The 24,791-nt window shown below is 43.3% G+C and overlaps 1 protein-coding gene across 1 annotated transcript; it reads left to right on the top strand.

Annotated features, from left to right (window-relative positions):
- Nucleotides 1-1,584: 1,584 nt before the first annotated feature.
- Nucleotides 1,585-21,184, top strand: LOC306924905 (dual specificity protein kinase CLK2-like; the record flags this gene model as incomplete). The annotated part of the gene is made up of 11 exons (XM_079503588.1): nucleotides 1,585-1,839; nucleotides 6,553-6,634; nucleotides 10,371-10,437; nucleotides 15,110-15,226; nucleotides 16,430-16,596; nucleotides 17,362-17,456; nucleotides 18,369-18,498; nucleotides 18,769-18,851; nucleotides 19,702-19,781; nucleotides 19,949-20,039; nucleotides 21,008-21,184. The coding sequence occupies exons 1-11, from the start codon at nucleotides 1,774-1,776 to the stop codon at nucleotides 21,182-21,184; spliced, it is 1,155 nt and encodes a 384-aa protein (XP_079359714.1). The 5' UTR covers nucleotides 1,585-1,773.
- Between the last annotated feature and the right edge of the window lie 3,607 nt (nucleotides 21,185-24,791).

Below are 24,791 nucleotides of genomic sequence, written 5' to 3'. Positions count from 1 at the left end.
TGTCAGCCCGTAGAAGCAGAATGCCGTACACGTTGCTTAGTCTTTTCAGCAGGGGTTGCGGAACCGAGAGGAGTAGCATCTTCCGCCCCCAAAAGCGTTACTTTCTCTCCTGCCGAAACCCCTCACCGTCAAGTGGGGGAAAAGGTTGTGTGTATCGGAGACACGTCGGCACCCCCCCCCCCCCCCCCCCCCCCCCCCCCCCAAGACCAAACCCAGTAAGGGTCAGCAGTGCAGTCACAAAGTACTACAGTATTGCATGACAAAACAAAACTAAAAATACCATAGATTCCAGAGAGGATTGAGTGTATATCCCCGCAATGGCACACGTGTGTGTGTGTGGCTCCGCAATCGCAGATCAATTTTCCAATCCGGTCGGTGTGCTGGCTGTCTCTGGCTGAAGCAGCAATCCCTACGAGAGGGCAACGTGATCGGGACGTCGCTTCCTTCCAACTCAGTCATGAAACCTTAACCCACTGGCACACGTTTTCCCAACATAGCAGAGGAGAGGTCCTTGGCAATCGCACGGGGGCACGGGGCCTGAAACATAAGCACCAAGACGGATCAAGGGAAGGGAGAGACGAGGAATTAACCCGTTCGGAACGGGAACCCCTTTTGGTTTTATATTATAGCATTATGGTATACTTTAGCTATTGAAAAATAGCAGATCTACAAGCTCATAGAGCGGCACTCGGTGCCACGCTAGTAGGTAGTAGCTTGTAGATCTGCTATTTTTGAAAAGTCTTGAAAATGTGGTGCAAATATTTGAATATATATTCTTTCAGAGTGAACGTTTTAAGTCAAATCAAATCTTGCTTCTGGGGGGGGTCCTTGGAACAAAATATTTTCAGATGGGGGTCGGCGGCCAAATACATATATTTTTTAGGGTACTTGACATGAAAATGCTTGAGCACCACTGACACAGAAACATGGGTTTTTTCAGAAAACTGTCGGGATTTAGAAGACATGTTTTAGAAACGTCCTCAGGTCTAAATGGGTTAAGACCACCACCACACCGGCCGCACCACAACTAATAAGCTCCTGCATAGACTTTACTTTCAGCCCGCTGTGAAATCCAAGTACTCCTTAAAGGTGATGTATAAATATAATGTGTGAAGACTCGAGAGAAGATGGGCTTACAGGGAAAACCCACCAGCAGGGGGCAGGAGATCATGTACCGTCCTCCTCTCTTCATCTTTCTCTCTGTTCCCTTCATTATCTCTCAGTCCCCGGAGGTCCTGACCAACCACTTATTAATAGTATCTGTCTTAATACCGTCTCTCTCTCCTACTGTAACCTCCTCTCCTTCCATCTCCACTCCTCTCTCTCCTCTTATTTCTGTCTGATACTTTCCCCTCGTCTCTCTCTCTCTGTCTGTCCGTCTGTCTGCCTCTCTGTCTTGTTTGTCTGTCTCTGTTTTTCTCATAACTGTTCTCTTAACTCTCTGTATCCTGTCTTCACTTTCTTGACCTCTTCTATACCCTTTGTCGCTTCCTACACATTCCACCTCTTCTCTCCATCACCAACTCACTCTCTCTCTCCCTCTCTCTTCCTGTGTCTGTCTCTCTTTGTGTGTGACTGTCTCTCCCGGGGCTTTGTCTCTGTCTGTCTCAGTCTGTCTATCTCTCATCTCCACATCTCGGTTATAGTCTGTGTCCCTGTGCCCGCGTCCGTCTGTCTGTCCCCGAGTCTTCCTGTCTCTGCGTCTCTCTCTTGTCTCTGTCCGTGTGTCTGTGTGTGTCTCTGTCCCTCGCCGTGTGTCTGTCTTTCTCTGTGATGGGGAAGACGAAGTTGTCTTCCGTGTTGAAGAGTTTCCTGGACTGTTTGTGCCTCTGCCTGTCAGTGAGTATCTTCAAATAATATGCCTAATACTAACAGTGCTCATGCGTACTACTGCTATACTATCACAAGTAAGACGCGCGAACGCAGGAAGCGAACGCAGCTCGTAAATTGCAAAAACAACAATTAGAATAAATTACGTAATTTTTTAAGGGTTTTTTTAAGTTCTCTTTTTTTGTGTTTTTTAAGATTTTTTAAGTTAAGTTTTTTTTAAGTTAAGTTTTTTAAAGTTTTTCCTTTTAAAGTTTTTCCTTTAAGTTTTTTTTTTAAGTTAAGTTTTTTTTTAAGTTAAGTTTTTTTTAAGTTGTGTGTGTGTGCGTGCGTATGTGTGTGTGTGTGTGTGTTGTGTTTTTGTGTGTGATACAGCTGCGCCCTCTGGTGGTGGGCGGGTGGTGTTACAGCGTGACAGACACACACACAGACACACAGACATGATCTGCTGGGTCTCATAGTAAATGCTCACTGCGTTCGCAATCACTGCGTTCGCAACTATCACAACTTTACTAGGGGGAGAGTATATGTTACTTTCATTTTTCAAGGTTTGTATATTCATGTATATACAATACAACCAACAGTATGCATAGTCCATCGTGTCATTATGCCAGTCAATGAAAACGCCATATGATGTGTGAAAGATGTAACACTGGCATCCCTGTTTGGAGAAACAACAAAAATAACAGATCACAACACAACATTCCAATGCATGGTGTTGTGAGCTTGCAGATAGGATATCGTCACTTTTCGTTGTACGATGATGACTAAGTGGAACCACTCATGATCTCTTAATATTCTGAATTGGGGGGTTTATTCACGGGACTAGACTGTAAACATGGTTCCAAATAATTGACCATGAAATGGCATGTGAAATGTGTGTTACATCATGCATTCACGGTGGTAGTGGAATAGCTACTAATTCCACTACTTACGATAGCGGTAATGATACAAAAAATAATACTAGTAATAATGCATAATACACAATTCATAATTGTAGCTCAATCAATCTCCTCTCATGTACACAAACTAAACACTCATATTTTGCATATTATATTAGCATTATTTCTGCATTCCGTGTCTGTCCTGAAGTATCAACAACAACCCACACTGCGTGCGTGCGTGTATGTGTGCATGCGTGTATGTGTGCATGCGTGTATGTGTGCATGCGTGTATGTGTGCACGATGCTCTAGTTTCTTACTTCATGCTGCTCCTAATGTGCTGTGTTCTCTCCAACCATGCATGCACACACGCACACACACACACACACACACACACCACCTCACATGTAGAAGTCGCTTGTTCAGCACTGTTGGTGTGTGATATTAATACCAGGCTGACAGCTGATAGGAACAGACTGACACAGCCACACACACACACACACACACAGCTGTAGATCTGTATGGGCTGTTGAGAGACGGGTTCTCATGAACTTGTAAAACGTCACCAGCGGCCACCATCCGAGTCCCGTCCAACTTCAAAAGGTCCCTGGTACCCGCCACCGCCAGCCAGGGTTTGTGAACTCGATCCACTCACTTTAGAGTCTCTCGATTGTAAACATTTTCACCTATAACCTCCCAAGCTCAACGATCGGGATGCCAGGGTTAATGGAGTGCACTTGACAAGTACATAGCTCAGTGGCGTTGTGGTTATAGAGTGTCCACCCTGGGACTGGGGAGGTCGGGGGTTCGATCCCCTGTGGCCAGGGTCATATATATACCAAAGACTGGGTCCCAAAGACCATGGGACCCAGTGCCTTCCCTGCTTGGCACTCAGCGTCATCATGGGTTGGCTTGTGGGTAAGTCCCCCGAGACATGCTAGCGTCAGGGCAGTGTTGATTTCGTCGACTAAAACTAAGACGAAAAATGTAAGTCGACTACCTTTTTCCACTGATTAAAACTAAATGAAAACTAAATAAAAACAAACTATGATGACTAAAACTAAGACTACATATACTGACAATTTCGTCAACAAATAAAAACTAGGCTAAAATGTTAGGAAGGGACTAGTGGACAAGAGATCCAGTATAAGTCATTTTACAATTAGTTCCATGCTGAACCTAGCCGATCTACAAGCTCACAACGTGGCGCGCGTTGTGGGCTTGTAGATCGTCTTTTTTCAGCAAGTGAAAACGACGGCATCAAGGCCCGCCAAAATACATTTTGTTCGACTAAATCAACTGTAGATTTAGTCGACTGAAATCTTGTGATATTTAGTCGACTAAAACTAGACTAACACTAAAACATTCCAGGTGACTAAAACTGCGTCAGGGTGTACTTGTATACATGTCCAGGGGGGTGTAGGGGGTGATGGGCTCCTGCCCTGTGGGCCTCATGGCTCGGCAAGGCTTACTTACTTACTTGGCAAGGACAGTCTGCCCAAGGGCGCATTAACTCTGTTCTTTGCATTCTTTGTATGGAGACAACAGGGTGGTTTCATCATCGGCATCTGTTTGTACAGTTGGGTGCCACCGATATTGTCCCTTATCATTTGACCCATTTAGGCCTGACCTCAAAATTTAAAAAAATCCTTCTAAATCCTCCAGTTTTCTGAAATAAATATTTTCACGATTTTTCAAAAATAGCAGATCTACAAGCTCATAGCGCGCCACTCGGTGGCGCGCTATGAGCTTGTAGATCTGCTATTTTTCAATAGCTAAATTATAACAATGTTTAAAACACCAAAAGGGGTTCCCGCCCAAAATGGGTTAACTGTCCTTTTGCGTAGATCACGCAAACCTCAGCAAAAAGAAAAGGACAATATCGATGGCCTCCAACTGTACGTCTGGAAACGTCCGTCCGTTCGTCCGTCCGTCTAGGACAGGCTTCAGGGCGCACCAAACTGCAGGAGACTTGGCTCAGATCTAAAGCCCATTTGATTTGGCATTTTGGGACACGTTGCCATAGATTTTAAATAAATAGATGCCTCATTTGCCGCTGCAGTTCGTTGGAGGAATTTACACTGGGAGAGGAAGTATACGCCGGAACTGTGGAAGGCACGTTTACGTCACGCTGCCACTCAAGTGATTACTGGCCAATCACACAGCTCATCTTTTCCGGGACTTACAGACCCGAACATGCGCTCTGTGACGCACGCTCATGCTTCCTTTCGCGGGGCTTCGCAAGGAATCTCGGGAAAGTTTTTGCCCTCCCTTAAGCACATACGCTCCAGAGCCGGAAAGGGGCGTCTAGGTTTATATGTCTATGGCCGCTGCGACCGCATGCCCTGGCTGAGGGTTCGAGACTTCGAGTGTGGGTTCGAACTATAGGGCTGGGACTTTCTAACAGATACATTTTTGATTCATTATTTACAGTAATTTTAATGTCACATTTTAATTGAAAATAATTGCTTGGGTCAAATTTTTATATGTGATTATTTTTTTATTAGTAATTAATTACAAATCCCAATTTCCTGCCGATAATGACTTTTACGACTTTTCTCCCCATGGCTCTCCCTGCCCGATGACTTTTTGTTTGCTTATCGGGTAACGCGTGACTCGGCGATGCCAAATCTCTTTGCCAAAAAAAAAGCCGATCTACAAGATCTACAAGATTATTATTATTTTTTTAAATGGTGCATTTATATAGCGCCTTTATCCAAGGCGCTTTACATAGATTGTGCATTACATTCACCCATTAATACACATTCATACACCGATGCTACCCGGCGGAAACCATGCAAGGCACCAACCTGCACATCGGGAGCAATTAGGGGTGTTGCTCAAGGACACGTTTTTTTTTTTTTTTAAAGTCTGGGTCCGAGTCCACTTCAATTCGGCCTAGAGTAGCGTAAACATCTCTCACTCTCTGCTGATTTCTGATCGTCTGCACCTTTGTTAAATTGACACAAACACGCACACATGTACACACACACACTCCTCTCTCTCTCTGTCGCTCTAAGTAATTAGTCTCATGTCGCGCAGCTGCGCATAGTTTCTCCCGGTGGATCCTGCCGGGAGCGGCCTATGCCATAAAAAAGCATAGGTGAGTTCCAGGCTACTTCTACACTAACTCTGGGGGAGCCCGGGTTCGAACTGGGAACATCCGGTCACTCTACCCCCTGAGCCACTGCCGCCCCATTTCCGCTGAATGCTTTCCCCCCAGAATAGGGACACTAAATTTAACGTGATTAAAGCTGCTATGTCAACATTTTAATGACCTTTCTTTTTTTTCTTTTTTTGTATTCAGTTAGCCAGCAATGTGTAGAACGCTCCCCCAAAAAAAAAAGAAAAAAAAAAAGATAATAAAATGTTTGACATACTATTACTTATAGCAGCTTTAAAGGTATGTTCAGTGATTTGACTTAATTCAAATATCACTTATTTTTTCTTTTTTTCTGGATAATCCTCCCTACTATAGAGTGTGCTGACCATATAAGGAGTTCCTCCCTGTCCCCAGTGAGCCCCTGGGGTCAAAAAACCCTAGTTTCAGTTTTGGTGGCGGGTGGCAAAACCTTCATCCAATCAGGATGAGTGGGGCCTTCCTCCAATCATGATCGAGTGGGGGCGGGCCTTGGTGCACATGCTGTTGGCCTGTTGCACTTCCCCCCACTGTAGAGCGTGCATGTGCACATTTTGTTACCGGGGCGGACTGGGTGGTTTTCCAAATCACCCAAATCACTGAATGCTCCTTTAATGTGTATTCATATTTAACTTACTTTTATTTTTCTTCTTTCCCCCCCCCCCCCCTCATGTACCCTTTTTAACTGTGACCTCTGACCCCAGCGGAGCCGCAGGCGGGGACGGAGCAGAGACAGCGAGGACGGTCACCTCCTCTACAACACCGGAGACCTCCTGCGGGACACATGTAGGTCAAAGGTCACCACCGTGTGTCCCCCCAGCCATCGTGCCGTTAAACAAACTGCCCCACCGATGGGATGCTTCTGGGCATTCACTTCTAGTCATTTTGTACTAGTTGACTAGTTTTTTTTTTAAACACATTTTATTCAAAGAGTATGACATCATATTATGCAAGTTTCACAGAAAGAAAATACAACGCTTTGTTTTTATATTTTCTCCCACATCCTCCCCACCCACCCACCATCTTTCCCCACGAGGCCAGACATACAAACAACATAAATGATATACAGGTATAAAACCAATAAGTTGAGTACATAACTAAGATATAGAGGAAATCTTGAAAAAACAAGAAGGTGGCCGCACACGCCAATAGCCAGAGTGCCAATATTTTATTAGGACAGCAGGTAAGACAAAAATGAATCCAACGTTTCGGCGGTTAAGCCTTCATCAGGGAATACAGAGCACATAATGGTTCACACTTAAGTATGGTGCCAGAGAGTCATGCAGCCAATCAGAAGGGGGTAGGGGAACACGGGTTAAGTAAGACCTGTCCCTATGATATGAGAGGTAGGGATCAAGGTCATGTGGTGTCTCAAGTTCACATACAAAGGGAGTTTATCTCAAAGATGACTATAAGGCCTCATAAGGGGCTCTGGAATATACATTCCTTGTCATAGAGACACTAGAATGTATCTGAGAAATACAACAGATATACAATTGTGCAATAATAGAACCATACAACAGCGAAATCTATACAAAATGTATACAAAATAAAATACATAATTAAATACATTCAATGCAATCAATATAGAAAAATATTCAAAGATTTGTTGTGGATTAAATCCATGTACTGACAATAGACCTGAATGCCCCTCTTTATGATGGAGTAAGCCTACAGTATAGTTATAGGTCACCTGCAGGTGAAAAGGGGGAAGGCGGCCATTACAATTAGGGTTAAAAGATGGGTTTACCAAAGATTAATTAAAAGGTTAAGTATTAGGTACAATAATATTAGTACAAAATACAATTAAAATATTGTTGTACCTAATACTTAACCTTTTAATTAATCTTTGGTAAACCCATCTTTTAACCCTAATTGTAATGGCCGCCTTCCCCCTTTTCACCTGCAGGTGACCTATAACTATACTGTAGGCTTACTCCATCATAAAGAGGGGCATTCAGGTCTATTGTCAGTACATGGATTTAATCCACAACAAATCTTTGAATATTTTTCTATATTGATTGCATTGAATGTATTTAATTATGTATTTTATTTTGTATACATTTTGTATAGATTTCGCTGTTGTATGGTTCTATTATTGCACAATTGTATATCTGTTGTATTTCTCAGATACATTCTAGTGTCTCTATGACAAGGAATGTATATTCCAGAGCCCCTTATGAGGCCTTATAGTCATCTTTGAGATAAACTCCCTTTGTATGTGAACTTGAGACACCACATGACCTTGATCCCTACCTCTCATATCATAGGGACAGGTCTTACTTAACCCGTGTTCCCCTACCCCCTTCTGATTGGCTGCATGACTCTCTGGCACCATACTTAAGTGTGAACCATTATGTGCTCTGTATTCCCTGATGAAGGCTTAACCGCCGAAACGTTGGATTCATTTTTGTCTTACCTGCTGTCCTAATAAAATATTGGCATTCTGGCTATTGGCGTTGCGGTCACCCTCTTGTTTTTTCAAGATTTACTCTACAGTTTTCTCCCTTGTGCCGGCACCGCCACAAGGACTTTGGTGTGCGTATAGCTTTTTGTACACAGTACATAACTAAGATACACACAACATATATACAGGTATAAAACCAATAGGTTGAGTACATAACTAAGAAACTACAAAGAAAGGGATCACATGGTTACGTTCACAGAAATAATTAATAAACAACTTAAAAGGGGGTAAAATAAGAGACATAAACTAGTTGACTAGTTGCCTAGTTTACTAGTCGTTTTTTGGGGGGGAAATAGATATTTGTATATTTTTAAAAAGTTTGTACATTGGTGACTATAACTATAATCTACCTGATCTTGAGGCCTACAAAATCGGGAACAAAATAAAAATAAAATATATATATTTTTTCTTATCAACTAGTCAACTAGTACCAACAAGGTCGACTACTGGATTTACTAGTCGACTAGTTGCTTTATGCCCGAGTGAGGACCTCGTGTTTTTGTACAGAGCACCGAAGTCTGACGTCGATATCGGTAGAGGGCGCAAATCCACAGGTTCATGTCCTTTTTATTTGCATTGTGATCCCCATAGGGGGGATTTTAGATCGCCTCATATAAGAACTGTGTTTGAAAAATAATCATCAAGAATCATCAACTGACTGAGAGAAAGAGCTTAAAGGAGAATTCCATACTAAAAGGCTTTCTTACCTTTCTTTGTAGTTGTTACGTCCCCACCAAAGAGGTTCAGGTGTTATTTTGTGCAAAAGCTCCTTATTGGCCATTTCCCCTACCATAAGCCCTAAATGAATTGCATTGAATTGAATGGGAATTGAATGGGGCTATGGGGTGTTGTGCTAATTCGCTTATTTCCATCGCTCAAAATTATATATTTTTTGTATATATCCTCTCTTCATAATGTAAATCATATCCCAAGCGGCACACTTTACTACTTATTTCGATGGAAATAAGCAAATTAGCACAACACCCCATAGCCCCATTCAATTCCCATTCAATTCAATGCAATTAATTGAGGGCTTATGGTAGGGGAAATAGCCAATAAGGAGTTTTTGCACAAAAAAACACCTGGACCTCTTTGGTGGGGACGTAACGACTACAAAGAAATGTATGAAAGGTAAGAAAGCCTTCTAGCATGGAATTCTCCTTTAATGTTACTGCTGCTGAATTAGTTACATTTTTGCTAGAAACGGACTGTACCTCCAAAGAGAAGTTCAACGCACTTCAGTGAATTAGTGAATGACTTTTATTGATCATAAAGCCTTTTCCTCTTCCATTAAGACGGTGTGGTCGTACTGTAATACACCTTTAACCCATTTAGACCTGAGGACGATTCTTAAAAAATGTGACCGGGTCTGGCAAATAGGGCCTCATCTCGACCAGAGTAATTTTTCAGTTTTTTACAGATTATTAAAGTACAGAATGTAAGCTTTCATATCATGTATCATTCAATGAAATAGGAGATATGACCATTTTAAAATGATTGTTTTACCCAAAGCTGAGAAAATCCCCTGGCTGGCTAGCCTACTTTAATTTATAAATGTATACATTTAATTTGACCAAATCAATAATCTGTTGGAATGAAAACTTTCTTCAACATTCAAGCTGTGTTAATATGAGAAAAAAAACGAAAATCACAAAAAAAAAAATCAAGTTTATTTTAGATTTTCTGCCTTTTCATTATAGGCGAGATGAGGACCATTTTGCTAGACCTGGTCACAAATGTCTTCCCCCCCCAGAAGCAAAGATTTGAGTTAAAAATGTTCACTCTGAAAGAATATATATTCAAAAGATTTTCACGATTTTTCTAAAATAGCAGACCTACAAGTTCGTAGCGCGGCACTCGGTGCCGCGCTACGAACTTGTAGATCTGCTATTTTTTCAACAGCTAAAGCATAACATAATGCTTTAAACACCGAAAGGGTTAGATGTCCCCAATGTTGGGCGTTCCCGCCCAAAATGGGATATCTAGACGAGTGTTAATGTAATGTTTTCCAGTGTGTATTATAGTGGTGTGTACGATGATAATGTGTGTTTTCAGATGAGGTGGTCAACACCCTGGGGGAAGGGACCTTTGGGAAGGTGCTGCAGTGTGTGGACCATGGCAGGTGAATGCATACTGTACTGTTGCTTTAACTTTGTGAATGCATACTGTACTGTGAATGCATACTGTACTGTACAGGTGAATGCATACTGTACTCTAATCTAACACAGTGGTTCTCAAACTGTGGTGCGTGCACCCCTTGTGGTGCGCGAACGCAGTGGTTCCCAAACCTTTTCGTGTCAAGGACCCCCAAATCAACATTTATTAGGCCACGGACCCCCCATTTGAAAACATATGCCAGTGACCCCGATAAGGGAGGATTTCTACGGCTCTAGCAGTGATTCCGAAACATGTTCATTTCATGGACCCCCAGTTTCACACGCATTATGCTACAGACCCCCGATTTAATGGCATTTCTATCTATGGTACCCCAATTTATATTGTAAAACCACTGTTAATTTAACTCTGAGAGTGTACAAATGGAACCAAATGGACCCGTTAGGGTCCATTTGGTTCCATTTGTACACTCTCAGAGTTACAGACCCATAAGGGTCCATTTGGTTCCTAACTATCTCGAATTGAGCTAGTAGGTACCCCCTGGAACTCCCTCAAGTACCCCCAGGGGTCCCCGGACCCCACTTTGGGAACCCATATTCTAGGGGGTGTGTGACATGAAAAGGTTAATGGCGGATTTATGGTGTTATTTTTGTACCAACTGCATAATCTGATAACCCACTGTTGTAAGGAGATGTATAGAGCAGCTGTGGGACTACAGCAGCTGCATGTCTCTGCAGTGCAGTGACATTCTTTGATTATTTGCCATAATCGTATTAAAATATTTATCATTTTTGGCTAAATACAACGAGACTTATAGTGTTGGGGGCTTGCGTCAGCTAGGTCAGGAGGTAACAGGGGGTGCACGGCCAAAAAGGTTTGGGGACCACTGCTCTAACACGATTTGATTTGATTTGATTTGATTTGATTTGATTTGATTTGATTTGATTTGATTTGATTTGATTTGATTTGATTTGATTTGATTTGATTTGATTTGATTTGATTTGATTGATTTTGCACAACTGTATATGTATAATTATGCTAGTTATTTCCTCTGGAGAGTTGACAGCTAGTTGTTGTGCACAATGAGGCTTACATGCTACTGTATATGAATTTATTTAAAAAAAAAGTAAAAAAGGACATCAAAGAATATAAAAGTACATTGCCTACTGAGCAGAAAAGACAAAAAAAATGCTTTACACTAAGCAAAGACATATAATGCTAATAGTCATGTTGAAGATGACGTTTAGAAAACCCATTTGATGGGATTCCTACTGTGTATTTATCGTCTAGCTTCTTTTGTAATTAGGTAACATTTGCTTCTTGACAATATCACAAACCATAGGATTGGTTTATCAATACGGAACGCATTTAGATATTTTAGCGGTGCCGTGCCCCAAAGTTTTATCTTTTTTCACTCCTCATACATGCATACACATTCGTGCTCATATTCTCTCCCTCACTCATGCAGTACACACGCACACACACGCACACACACCGGTGTTGTTTTCGTCGACTAAAACTATGACAAACAATGATCGTCGACTACCTTTTTCCACTGAGGAAAACTAAATGGAAACTAAATAAAAAACTAAGCTATGATGACTAAAACTGAGACTAAATATACTGAAAATTTTGTCAACAAATACAAACTAGACTAAAATGTTAGGAGGAGACTAGTGGACAAGAGATCCAGTATAAGTTATTTTACACTTGGTTGCATGCTGAAAATAGCTGATCTACGAGCTCACAACGCGTCGCAGCGCGACGCGTTGTGAGCTTGTAGATCGGCTATTTTCAGCAAAAAATCTGTCATTACGACGGCATCAAGTCCCGTCACAACGCATTTTAGTCGACTAAATCAACTGTAGATTTAGTCGACTAAAATCTTATGACATTTAGTTGACTAAAACTATAGACTAAACACTAAAACATTCCAGGTGACTCAAATGTGACTAAAACTAAATGAAAGCTATTCAAGAGACTATGACTAAAACTAAAATCAAAATGTGCTGCCAAAAACAACACTGACACACACACACAAGACACACACATGCACACAAGGGCAAAGACACAGACACACACTAGGTCCTTTATAGGGTTTCAAGTGCCGTGTGACTCGGCAGCACACACAGTGCCTCATAACTTGAGTTTGGCTCTTAAAACTCAGCGCCGTTCAAGATGTTTGGACTAACCTTGTATATCGTTTAACTACTTAAACCCAATATACTCGCAGTCTCCCAGGGGTCTATACTAGCCAATAATAACCCCCTCTCGTTTCACCCCCTCTATCCTAAGTGGCAAAGTGCTATATAGGTGTCTTATTGCAAACGCAATGAGCACTAACTATGAGACCTAGCAGAACATGTCTGTCTGTCTGTCTGTCTGTTTGTGTGTGTGTGTGTCACGCTGTAACACCACCCGCCCGCCACCAGAGGGCGCAGCTGTATCACACACAAACACACACACACACACACACACACACACACACACACACACACACACAAAACTTAACTTAAAAAAAACTTAACTTAAAAAAAAACTTTAAAAGAAAACTTTTTAAAATAAATTACAAAAAAACACGCACACATACATACACACACTAAAAAAAGAACTTAAAAAAACGTAACTTAAAAACAAAATCGTATTAATCTAATTGTTGTTATTGCAATTTACGAGCTGCGTTCGCTTCCCGCGTTCGCGCGTCTTACTTGTTTGGGAATGTCAGTTAGTATGAAGGCAATGCAAACAACAGAGGCTTGACATGGTGGGCAAAATATCTTCGAACCGCCTTCCGTCGGCCAACATCTGACACCATCGCCCTCACTAATCACCACCTGAAATGTGACCCCCGCCGCCGCGCTATCCTCCTAAAGCACACTTAACACCTTTCTCCTCAGGCGTGTGTGTGTGTGTGTGTGTGTGTGTGTGTGTGTGTGTGTGTGTGTGTGTGTGTGTGTGTGTGTGTGTGTGTGTGTGTGTGTGTGTGTGTGTGTGTGTGTGTGTGTGTGTGTGTGTGTGTGTGTGTGTGTGTGTGTGTCGTCCACCCAGATTGGACTTTGTGCCCCTCTAGTCCAGTTTGGCCAGTAGTACCCTACCAATATTTGTACGTTTTACAAATGTTAAATCTATATGTTCTTCATTATTATTATTATAAATATATAAATTTTCAAATTAATTGATTATACAGTGCTCAACATAATTATATTTGTTGTCGTTGGTGCTGCTGCATTTGTAGCCCTATACTGTAGCCATGGCTTTTTCAACACATCACTGTGTTTATTCATGTATAGGCCTTAGAGTATATATTAATAGAGACGACATCCGGAGGAAACCCTGAGGCGAAATGGACATAGTGGCCGAATTTGGCATTGCAGCTCGAGCCAGCGCTGGTCCGTTGACTATCATTGCGCACGTTCATGTTATTGGGCCCATGACACGTGAACGCTATGTTTCATACGTGAACGCGCGTAAATGCCGCAATGATAGTCAATGGCCAGCACGTTCATGTTATTGAGGCAATCCATCCCAGAATGCACTCTGTTCCTACCCGGAAGGAGGAGTGAAATCGCCTCATGCGCTTTTGAGCAGGTAGATGGGAGGAGAAATCCGGTGCCGTCTCTATTAATATATACTCTAAGGTATAGGCGAGTATTTGTTATACATAGTTGGGGAAAAATAATGTGCCCCCATTGGAAAAAATGTACGCCCACCCCCCCGCTGAATTGTGCCTGGAGCCAGCACTGCGTGTGTGATTACCAGGAGACGTGCACACATAGACATCAAAGGGGGCTTCAGCCCCTGCCATTTTACCCCGGTCTGTAAAACAACTGCCCCTTCCAATGCAAATGCCACTCCTTTAGTCCTTTCCATGCCATGCCCGGAAGGCAGCATTCAGGAGAATTGCTTTTTTCCCGAATAGTCTCCTGAACTTGAACACAGCATTTTGCGCTGAACAAATTGGTTTAGAAATCCATGTCGTTACACTGCATCTCCACTAGTGCTGGGTTGCGTTCCGAAAATAGCTGATCTACAAGCTCACAACGCGTCGCATCAGCTATTTTCGCGTTGTGAGTGCCCTCTTGCGGGGATTTCAGCCCATGCCTCTCTTAACAGGCTCTGCACGTCCCTGGTGACTACTACTGTTACAGTATTGGTTACTGTTAAAGGACCACTTCACCACTTTTCAACTTCTCTTCCTATAATTGGTCCTAACTAATGTCCATGATAAAATACCCCAATTTTTTCCTACTCAGTCTGTGTCTCATAGGAAGGCTGTGGGCAGTTCAGAAACCCATCCACCAGTGACATCATCGATGGTGAATCCAAGCTAATAGAAACGGCAGGCTTTCTTTTCCTGAAAAGTTGCAATGCAAAAGTTGAAGCCATCGTTCTCACGATAATACAAATCTAAATATATTTTAAAACAAATCTTGTTTAAAAAATAATCTGCCTAATGATGATGTCACTGGTGGACGGGTGTCCGAACTGCCCAGAGCCCTCCTATGAGACACAGATTTAGTAGGAAAAAAATGGTGGTGTTTTATCATGAACATTAGTGAGGACTAATTATATGAAGAGATGTTGGAAAGTGGTGAAGTGGTCTATTATTAGAAGTCTATTACTACTATTACTAGTATTAGAAGTATATACTTCTAATACTAGTGGGTTGTGCTTTGCAGAGGAGGACCTCAGACTGCGGTGAAGGTCATCAAGAGCCAGGAGAAGTTCCGAGAAGCGGCCAAGCTGGAGATCAAAGTTCTGGAGAAGATCAGAGAGAGCGACCCTCTGAAGCAGCAGTCAGTTCTCCCTAACAAAACCACACAGAATGTATAGTCGCTGTTGGGCAGGAGAGCTTGTAGATCTGCTATTTACAAGTAGTATAAATCTTTTTTTAATAATTTCTATCCCACGATTTTGCAACCCATTTTTTTTTACCCAGTCAGTGTCAATTATATGTAATCCTGGGCGCTACACTTCTTCTGCCAACCTGGGGTGGCATCGGACTTATCTCATGCTTCCTTCTATGCATGAGGAGTCCAAGCTGCTTCTTTTCACCTGATAGTAGTATCAGGTGGCCGGGGTAGTTTCCCCGGCCGGACGTAGCTCATGGAAGGAACACGTTATTCCAACCAGTTCCTTTCCCCTCCATCAGGCGCCCCGGCTGGCCAGGGGGAGGCAGTTTAGGGACCAGGATTACTGCATGTTTTTTGTGAGGGTACCTACCCTTACAAGTAGTATATAATTTAAACCAATGTGCAAGTAGCCGTGTAGATCAGCTATTGTTTTTAAGGGAAAGTGAGTCTGTCTTTTTGTTTGGCCCTTTTCAATCCTGCACCTGACTTACCTGAAAAGGGGCCAGAATAAATATTGTGTAATAACAACTCATTAAAAGATAGCATATAAAAAAAGAATATTCAGTTACAGTTTAAGTTTATAAATACAATTGTCTATTAAATAAGTTTAGTTTTAGTTAGTTTTGTAAACACAATACAGTTTCAGTTAGCGTTTTTCTTTTCCTTTCCTACTTTTTTATTTAGTTCAGTTAACGGAAATGTTTTTATTCATTTATTTAGTTAGTTTTAGTTAACTTTAATAACCTATTGGTGCAGATGTTGTGATGGTTTAACTAGTCCTCTCCTGTCAGTCAGTTACTGTGTTCAGATGGTTTAACTAGTCCTCGTCTGTCTGTCTGTCTGTCTGTCTGTCTGTCTGTCTGTCTGTCTGTCTGTCTGTCTGTCTGTCTGTCTGTCTGTCTGTCTGTCTGTCACTGTCACTTCAGATGGTTTAACTAGTCCTCGTCTGTCTGTCTGTCTGTCTGTCTGTCTGTCACTGTCACTTCAGATGGTTTAACTAGTCCTCTCCAGATGGTTTAACTAGTCCTCTCCTGTCTGTCTGTCAGTCACTGTGTTCACATGGTTTAACTAGTCCTCTCCTATCTGTGTGTCAGTCACTGTGTCCTCCAGATGGTTTAACTAGTCCTCTCCTGTCTCTCCTGTCAGCCACTGTGTCCAGATGCTGTGCTGGTTCAACCACTCGGGTCACGTATGCATCGTCTTCGAGCTGCTGTCTCTCAGCACGTTTGACTTCCTGAAGAGCAACGGCTTTGTGCCGTACCCCCTCCATCACATCAGACACATGGCCCACCAGATCTGTGACGCCGTCAGCTGTGAGTAGTATTAGCCCATTTTGGGGACGGGAACCCCTTTTGGTGTTTTATTTTTTTTGATGATGTACGATGATAAGAGCGCCCCTCACTTCACACAGGTGTGATTTTTTAATTTGTAATATCTATGCTGCTCATCCTGCATGTTCTTTCTAAATGGGGAACCATTTAAAAGGTAAATAAACAGGCTTTCCTTAAAAGGTATAAAAGTTATTCCCAACAAGCATTGTTACAACTGAGGAATTAATCTACTGAGCATTATTGCTCTGCTCTATGCCCTACTACTCCACCATACAAGACTCTGCTCTATGCCCTACTACTCCACCATACAAGACTCTGCTCTATGCCCTACTACTCCACCATACAAGACTCTGCTCTATGCCCTACTACTCCACCATACAAGACTCTGCTCTATGCCCTACTACTCCACCATACAAGACTCAAGAGTGTAGCACAAAGGTAGTGAAAGTAGCAAATCTAACAAGCTCACAAGATCTGCTGTTTAAATCTCCTTGAAATGTTTTTTAATAAAAAATGGTTTATGGTTCCCACCCAACGGCAACGATATTCATACAGTATGTATTCTCTCTCTCTCTCCCTCTCCCTCTCCCTCTCCCTCTCCCTCTCCCTCTCCCTCTCCCTCCCTCCCCCTCTCCCTCTCCCCCTCTCTCTCTCTCTCTCTCTCTCTCCCTCCCTCTCTCTCTCTCTCCCCCTCTCTCTCCCTCTCTCTCTCTCTCTCTCTCTCTCTCTCTCTCTCTCTGTCTCTAGTTCTTCACGATAACAAGTTAACTCATACAGACCTGAAGCCGGAGAACGTGTTGTTTGTCAGCTCAGACTACGACACGGTGTACAACCTATCACAGGTATTGTTCTACATCTGTACATTATGAGTGACATTTATACAAAAGCCCCGTTGTTGCTTTTAAAGTTTCATATGATGGCGGATGTGTTTGAACTAGACCAATTAAGTGAGGATTTAGAACAGATGATTTAAATAATTTATGATTGAGCTGGGCATGTTGTGTACTTTAAAAAAAAATATTTTCACTTGTCAGTAGTGTATATGGGGTTTAAAATTATGTCTTTTTTTTGAGTGGTGTAAACCACTCCTACAACTGGCTTTGTTAGTCTACGTGTCTGTTCGTACCAAAAAATGAGCATGGTTGATGCTGATTGGTTGATGCTGATTTCATTACGTCAGACATTACGTCAGACCACAGCTGATCAGGCTATATAATACCTTACACCACTCAGTTCACACGGGTGTGATTTTTTTTTTGTATTCAGACAGCCAGCAATGGGTAGAACGCTCCCCAAAAAAATGAGTCTCTGTGACACATCTAGGGGGCCGCAATCTACATTCAAAGATGTTCCTAGAAGCTTTGTCATTGGTCGAAAAACAAAAACAGGTCGCAATGACTAACCAATCAGGAACTAGACAGGCAAATCGACCAATGACAAAGCTTCTAGGAAAATCTTTGAATGCAGAAAAAGAATGCACAAAAAAAAAAAAAAAAAAAAGGTCATTAAAATGTTGACATATTATTGCTTATAACAGCTTTAAGTTCTTAAGACTATATGTACCCCCACTGTTTTCCTTTGCACAAATCAAACCCTGGCTCTCCTCTCCTCTCCTCTCCTCTCCTCTCCTCTCCTCTCCTCTCCTCTCCTCTCCTCTCCTCTCCTCTCCTCTCCTCTCCTCTCCTCTCCTCTCCTCTCCTCTCCTCTCCTCTCCTCTCCCCTCCCCTCCCCTCCCCTCCCCTCCCCTCCATCAGAAGCGACATGAGAGGAGGGTGAGGGACAGCACGGTTCAGTTGGTGGATTTCGGGAGCGCCACCTTCGACCAGGAGCACCACTCTGCTGTGGTCTCCACGCGACACTACCGTGCCCCGGAGGTCATACTGGGTACTGCAGCTTAAATTAGTCCTGAATGTGATTTGTGTGTACACCTCCATTGATATGCAGTAACAATGTGTGTGTGTGTGTGCGTGTGCGTGTGCGTGTGCGCGTGCGTGCGTGCGTGCGTGCGTGCGTGCGTGCGTGCGTGCGTGCGTGCGTGCGTGCGCGTTCTATAAAATCAACGCATTAATATTATAATGTTGATAAAACCGCATCGGAATCAACAGTGCAGAGCAAACTTTTTAACCTTGTGTGTGTGTGTGTGTGTGCGCACAGAGCTGGGTTGGAGTCATCAGTGTGACGTGTGGAGTATAGGCTGTGTCCTGTTTGAATACTACCAGGGATGCACACTCTACCAGGTAACTGCTCTTAGAGACTCCTGCTGCGAGCAGCATTTGTCATCTTTGTGACGCGACTGCGTGTGGATGCAGTTTGGGTGTAAGCACACTTGGGCGTCAAGGTGCGGCAAATAAGCCGCTTGTGGCAGGCGTCTCTTCCTGGTTTTTTTAGACGGCTGGTGGATGGAAATTGAAGCTCCACCCACGCGGCAGAATGCCAATGCGTGATGCCAATGAAAGGAGAGATGCTTGTACATATGTCACGTCCGACCAACATTACTGTCTGTGTGATGATCCATGCTGGGACTTACTTTTCCATTTGCTGTTAAAACGTTAATATAAAAGGTAAAATGCAATGACGTGACATGATATGTACTTCGCGTCTCGTCCTCTTTAGACAGTCCTTGCTAAAAACCAGGAAGAGACGCCTGCCGCTCGCGACCGTTGGCATCTTCGTGACGCTAAAGTGTGCCTGTACTGTCTCTGTGTGTGTTTGGTTCATGCTGTGTGTTGATTGGTCCATACCTGTGTGTGTGTGTGTGTGTGTGTGTGTGTGTGTGTGTGTGTGTGTGTGTGTGTGTGTGTGTGTGTGTGTGTGTGTGTGTGTGTGTGTGTGTGTGTGTGTGTGTGTGTGTGTGTGTGTGTGTGTGTGTGTGTTCAGTTGATTGGTCCATACCGTCTGTGTGTGTGTGCTGATTGGTTCATGCTTTAGACTCATGACAACAGAGAGCATCTGATTACTGATTGGTCCATGCTGTGTTTTAGACTCATGACAACAGAGAGCATCTGATTACTGATTGGTCCATGCTGTGTTTTAGACTCATGACAACAGAGAGTATCTGATTACTGATTGGTCCATGCTGTGTTTTAGACTCATGACAACAGAGAACACCTGGGCATGATGGAGAAGATTCTAGGTCCACTACCTCCCAAGATGCTACACACCAGCAGGTAATAACACACACGTGTGTGTACACACACACACACACACACACACACACACACACACACACACACACACACACACACACACACACACACACACACACACACACACACACAAAGGGAAGCAGACATGATGTGACCTTGTATGCTTGTGTGTCCGTCTGTCCGTCCAGGAAGCTGGGCTACGTCCGTCATAGAGGTCTGGACTGGAGGGACAACTATAAACCTCGACGCAACGGCATGGACAGATGTAAACCTCTGAGGGTGAGACAGGTCATTAATGTAAACCTCTGAGGGTGAGACGGGTCATTAATGTAAACCTCTGAGGGTGAGACAGGTCATTAATGTAAACATCTGAGGGTGAGACAGGTCATTAATGTAAACCTCTGAGGGTGGGACAGGTCATTAATGTAAACCTCTGAGGGTGAGACAGGTCATTAATGTAAACCTCTGAGGGTGGGACAGGTCATTAATGTAAACCTCTGAGGGTGAGACAGGTCATTAATGTAAACCTCTGAGGGTGAGACAGGTCATTAATGTAAACATCTGAGGGTGAGAGGTCATTAATGTAAACCTCTGAGGGTGAGACAGGTCATTAATGTAAACATATGAGGGTGAGACAGGTCATTAATGTAAACCTCTGGGAGTGAGACAGGTCATTAATGTAAACCTCTGGGAGTGAGACAGGTCATTAATGTAAACCTCTGAGGGTGAGACAGGTCATTAATGTAAACCTCTGAGGCTGAGACACATTAATGTAAACCTCTGAGGGTGAGACAGGTCATTAATGTAAACCTCTGAGGGTGAGACAGGTCATTCATGTAAACCTCTGAGGGTGAGACACATTTATGTAAACCTCTATATATAGAGAGAGAGAGACACACACACACACACACACACACACACACACACACACACACACACACACACACACACACACACACACACACACACACACACACACACACACACACACACACACACACACAGTAGCAGTGTGTGATTATGGTACCCAAAATACTGTCTAGTGAAGTCAGTCACTTTTCTAGATGTACACAGTTACTCCACCAGGGGGAGCTACACGTACATTGTCAACCTCCAAGTCCTCTGTAGTCAACATTAAACATGTATATAGGAGGGCCACTCAGAAATTGTGAGTACTTTTTCCACCGCAGTGCAATCAATCAATCAATCAATCAATCAATCAATCACTGTGTGTTTCTATGTGTTAGAGCTACCTGCTGGCTAGCGGAGCGGAACACGTCCAGTTCTTTGACCTGCTGGAGGCCATGCTGCAGTACGAGCCCACCAATCGCATCTCCCTCTCCTCCGCTCTCAAGCATCCCTTCTTCTTGCCCCTCCTCCGTCCCTCCCCAGCAGCCTATCAGGAGTGGAGGACCGGCCGATGACATTTTGATAATTAACTTGATGGGGGGGGGGGGGCTATGTATTCCACATGAGACGCTACACTAGCCTAGCATCCAGAGAATGGTCTGTACGCACACGTGCACTCACACACACACGCACGCACTCACACAAACACACGCACTCACACAAATACACACAAACACACGCACACACAAACACACTCACACAAACGCACACACACACACACACAAACGCACGCACGCACACACACTCAACAGCACACGCACACACTCACACAAATGCACGCACGCACGCACACACTCACACAAACACACGCACGCACACACTCACACAAACACACACACTCACACACAAACACACAAACGCACGCACGCACACAGTGGTGGACAGTAACGGAGCAAATGTACTTTGAGGAATTCTGAGGATCTGTACTCTATTTTCTTTTTTTATACTTATTGCTCTAAGGCTGAGCTCACACCTTTACTGCGCTTGTTGGATGAATGTTGTGTAGTGTCATGGCCGCCCCAATGCATTTCCAATGGAGGTCACATGGTTTGACACAACATTGTGTTGTGTGAGGGGGAGGGGGCAGTCGAAACACAGCTGAAAGCCATACAACAGACCATGTGACCTCCATTGGAAATGCATTGGGGCGGCCATGACACTCACAACAGCAATGCAGTGTTGCGACCGTGTGAGTGAGGCCTTACTCAGACAGATATTTAACTTGTACTTGAGTGCATTTCTAGGAAGGCTGTAAAGTACAGAGTACTTTTTTTCTAAAATAAAACTGTATATTAGTGTGTTCTACTAGCAAGCACATCAGTTCAGGTTTATTTAATCATATACATACAGAGTATAAATACAATGACATTATTTAGCTTCGAGCACTCTGTCTTAGGGTGCACTCACACGGTTAATGCAATGCTCTGTGCTCGTTGGATGCATTTTGTGTTGTGTCATGGCCGCCCAATGCATTTCCAATGGAGGTCACATGGTTTGACACAACATAGGGGGAGGGGTCTGTTGTATGGCTTTCAACTGTGTTTTGACTGCGCCCCTCCCCCTCACACAACACAATGTTGTGTCAAACCATGTGACCTCCATTGGAAATACATTGGGCGGCCATGACACTACACAACATTGATCCAACGAGCACAGAGCATTGCATTAACCGTGTGAGCTCACACCTTTAATGCAATTCTCGTGCTCGTTGGATGCTTGTTGTGTTGTGTCATGGCCGCCCAATGTATTTCCAATGGAGGTCACATGGTTTGACACAACATTGTGTTGTGTGAGGGGGAGGGGTGTTTCGACTGCGCCCCTCCCCCTCACACAACACAATGTTGTGTCAAACCATGTGACCTCCATTGGAAATACATTGGGCGGCCATGACACAACACAAAATGCATCCAACGAGCACGAGAATTGCATTAACCGTGTGAGTGCACCCTTAGGCCTCACTCAGACCTTTACTGCATTGCTGTATGCTTGTTGGATGAATGTTGTGTAGTGTCATGGCCGCCCCCAATGCATTTCCAATGGAAGTCACATGGTTTGTAGTGACTCCCATTGGAAATGCATTGGGGCGGCCATGACACTACACAACATTCATCCAACAAGCATACAGCAATGCAGTAAAGGTCTGAGTGAGGCCTTATAGACACCAGTGTAAACCGGACAAAAAACAAACCGCTATAGGGCAGAAAGAAAGAACACAAAAACAAAAAGTGCAAAGTAAAGTGACAAAGTGCAATATACAGTTCAAGGTCAGCTGTTCAGCAGCCTGGGGGAAGAAACTGTTACTGAGACGAGTGGTACGAGATTTGATGCTCTGGTAGCGTGTTTTGGAAGGCAGTAGTTGGGAACATGGTATTTGCGGGACGGCTGGTGTCTTTAACCCATTCTGGGCGGGAACCCCTGTTGGTGTTTTAACCATTATTTTAAACTTTAGCTATTGAAAAATAGCAGATCTACAAGCTCATAGCGCGGCACTACGTGCCGCACTATGAGCTTGTAGGTCTGCTATTTTTGAGAAATCGTGAAAATATAATATATTCTTTCAGAGCGAACGTTTTTAACTCAAATCTTTGCTTCTGGGAGGGGCGTCCCTGGAACAACATATTTTCAGATGGGGGTCGGCGGCCAAATACATATATGTTTGGGGGTCCTTGACATGAAAATGTTTGAGAACGAGAACGAAAATTGGTTAATGATGTTGTGGGCTTTTGGTGTGGTGTAGATGTTATGGAGACGGTAATGATGTTACGCCGCTGTTTTAACGGTCCTTTTAAAGTATTTCTTTAAAAGCATGTACTTTTGAATACTTAAAGGGGAAAACCACCCATTTTCAACATTTTACTATGTCATTAATATACCTTAGAGCTGTTGTGTGGAAATAATAAAAAACAGCTCTAAGTTATATTAATGACATAGTAAAATGTTGAAAATGAGTGGAATGCCCCTTTAAGTATATTTAAAAGCTATTACTATATTTTACTCTTGAGTATGATTTTGACTGAGCTACATTTGTACTTGTAGTAGTGTAGTAAATTTGACCAGGAGAGTATCTGTACTCTTACTCAAGTACATGGGGTGGAGTATTTGACCAGGAGAGTATCTGTACTCTTACTCAAGTGCATGGGGTCGAGTATTTGACCAGGAGAGTATCTGTACTCTTACTCAAGTGCATGGGGTCGAGTATTTGACCAGGAGAGTATCTGTACTCTTACTCAAGTGCATGGGGTGGAGTATTCCGTCCACCTCTGTCTGCACACATGGCTGGTATGCAGTGCTTGTCTTACAGAACGTAGCTAATATTATTGCTGCCTTGAGAGTCTTATTTGATGGAGTACAGCTGAGCCTGGTTACAAGGCCACACGTGTGTGTGTGTGTGTGTGTGTGTGTGTGTGTGTGTGTGTGTGTGTGTGTGTGTGTGTGTGTGTGTGTGTGTGTGTGTGTGTGTGTGTGTGTGTGTGTGTGTGTGTGTGTGTGTGTGTGTGTGTGTGTGTGTGTGTGTGTGTGTGAGACACGTGTAGCATTGAATGTACAAGCTGTGTTGGACTGTCATAATTGGGTCAAAGAGTATAACCCATTGATATGCAGCGTCTCATTTTAGAGGGGGTCATGAATGGTAATTCATTATTCAAGTATGTATTCACGATTGTGTGTGTGTGTGTGTGTGTGTGTGTGTGTGTGTGTGTGCGTGTGCGTGCGCTCACATGTTGTCTGAACTGTAGTCCTGAGTCATGCTAATTAATTTAAATCCTCCAATGTTGTAAAGACCACAGGCTGGTCTCAAAGGTGCGTGTGCGCACAAGTGGGTGTGTGTGTGTGTTGGGGGTCATTGTCCGTCCTTCACGTGCAACACACTGATCCAGCTGGAAGCCTTTAAGTGGTGAGATAACACACACACACACACACACACACATCCCCCCCCCCCCCCCCCCCCCACACACACACACACATCCCCCCCACACACACACCTTGTGATGATGTTCATTATGCTTTGTGATGACTGTTGTTTTCTACTGTAGAGATGATTCACATCCAATAAAAGCACTTTGGCTTGTAGAAGAGAATATATATTTTTTCTTTTCAAGGCTCGTACAGTATATACTAACATGT

The sequence above is a fragment of the Electrona antarctica genome (genome assembly GCF_951216825.1).
Source record: "Electrona antarctica genome assembly, chromosome: 6".
NCBI classification, from domain to species: Eukaryota; Metazoa; Chordata; class Actinopteri; order Myctophiformes; family Myctophidae; genus Electrona; species Electrona antarctica.
This window is presented reverse-complemented; position numbering and strand designations above follow the sequence as displayed.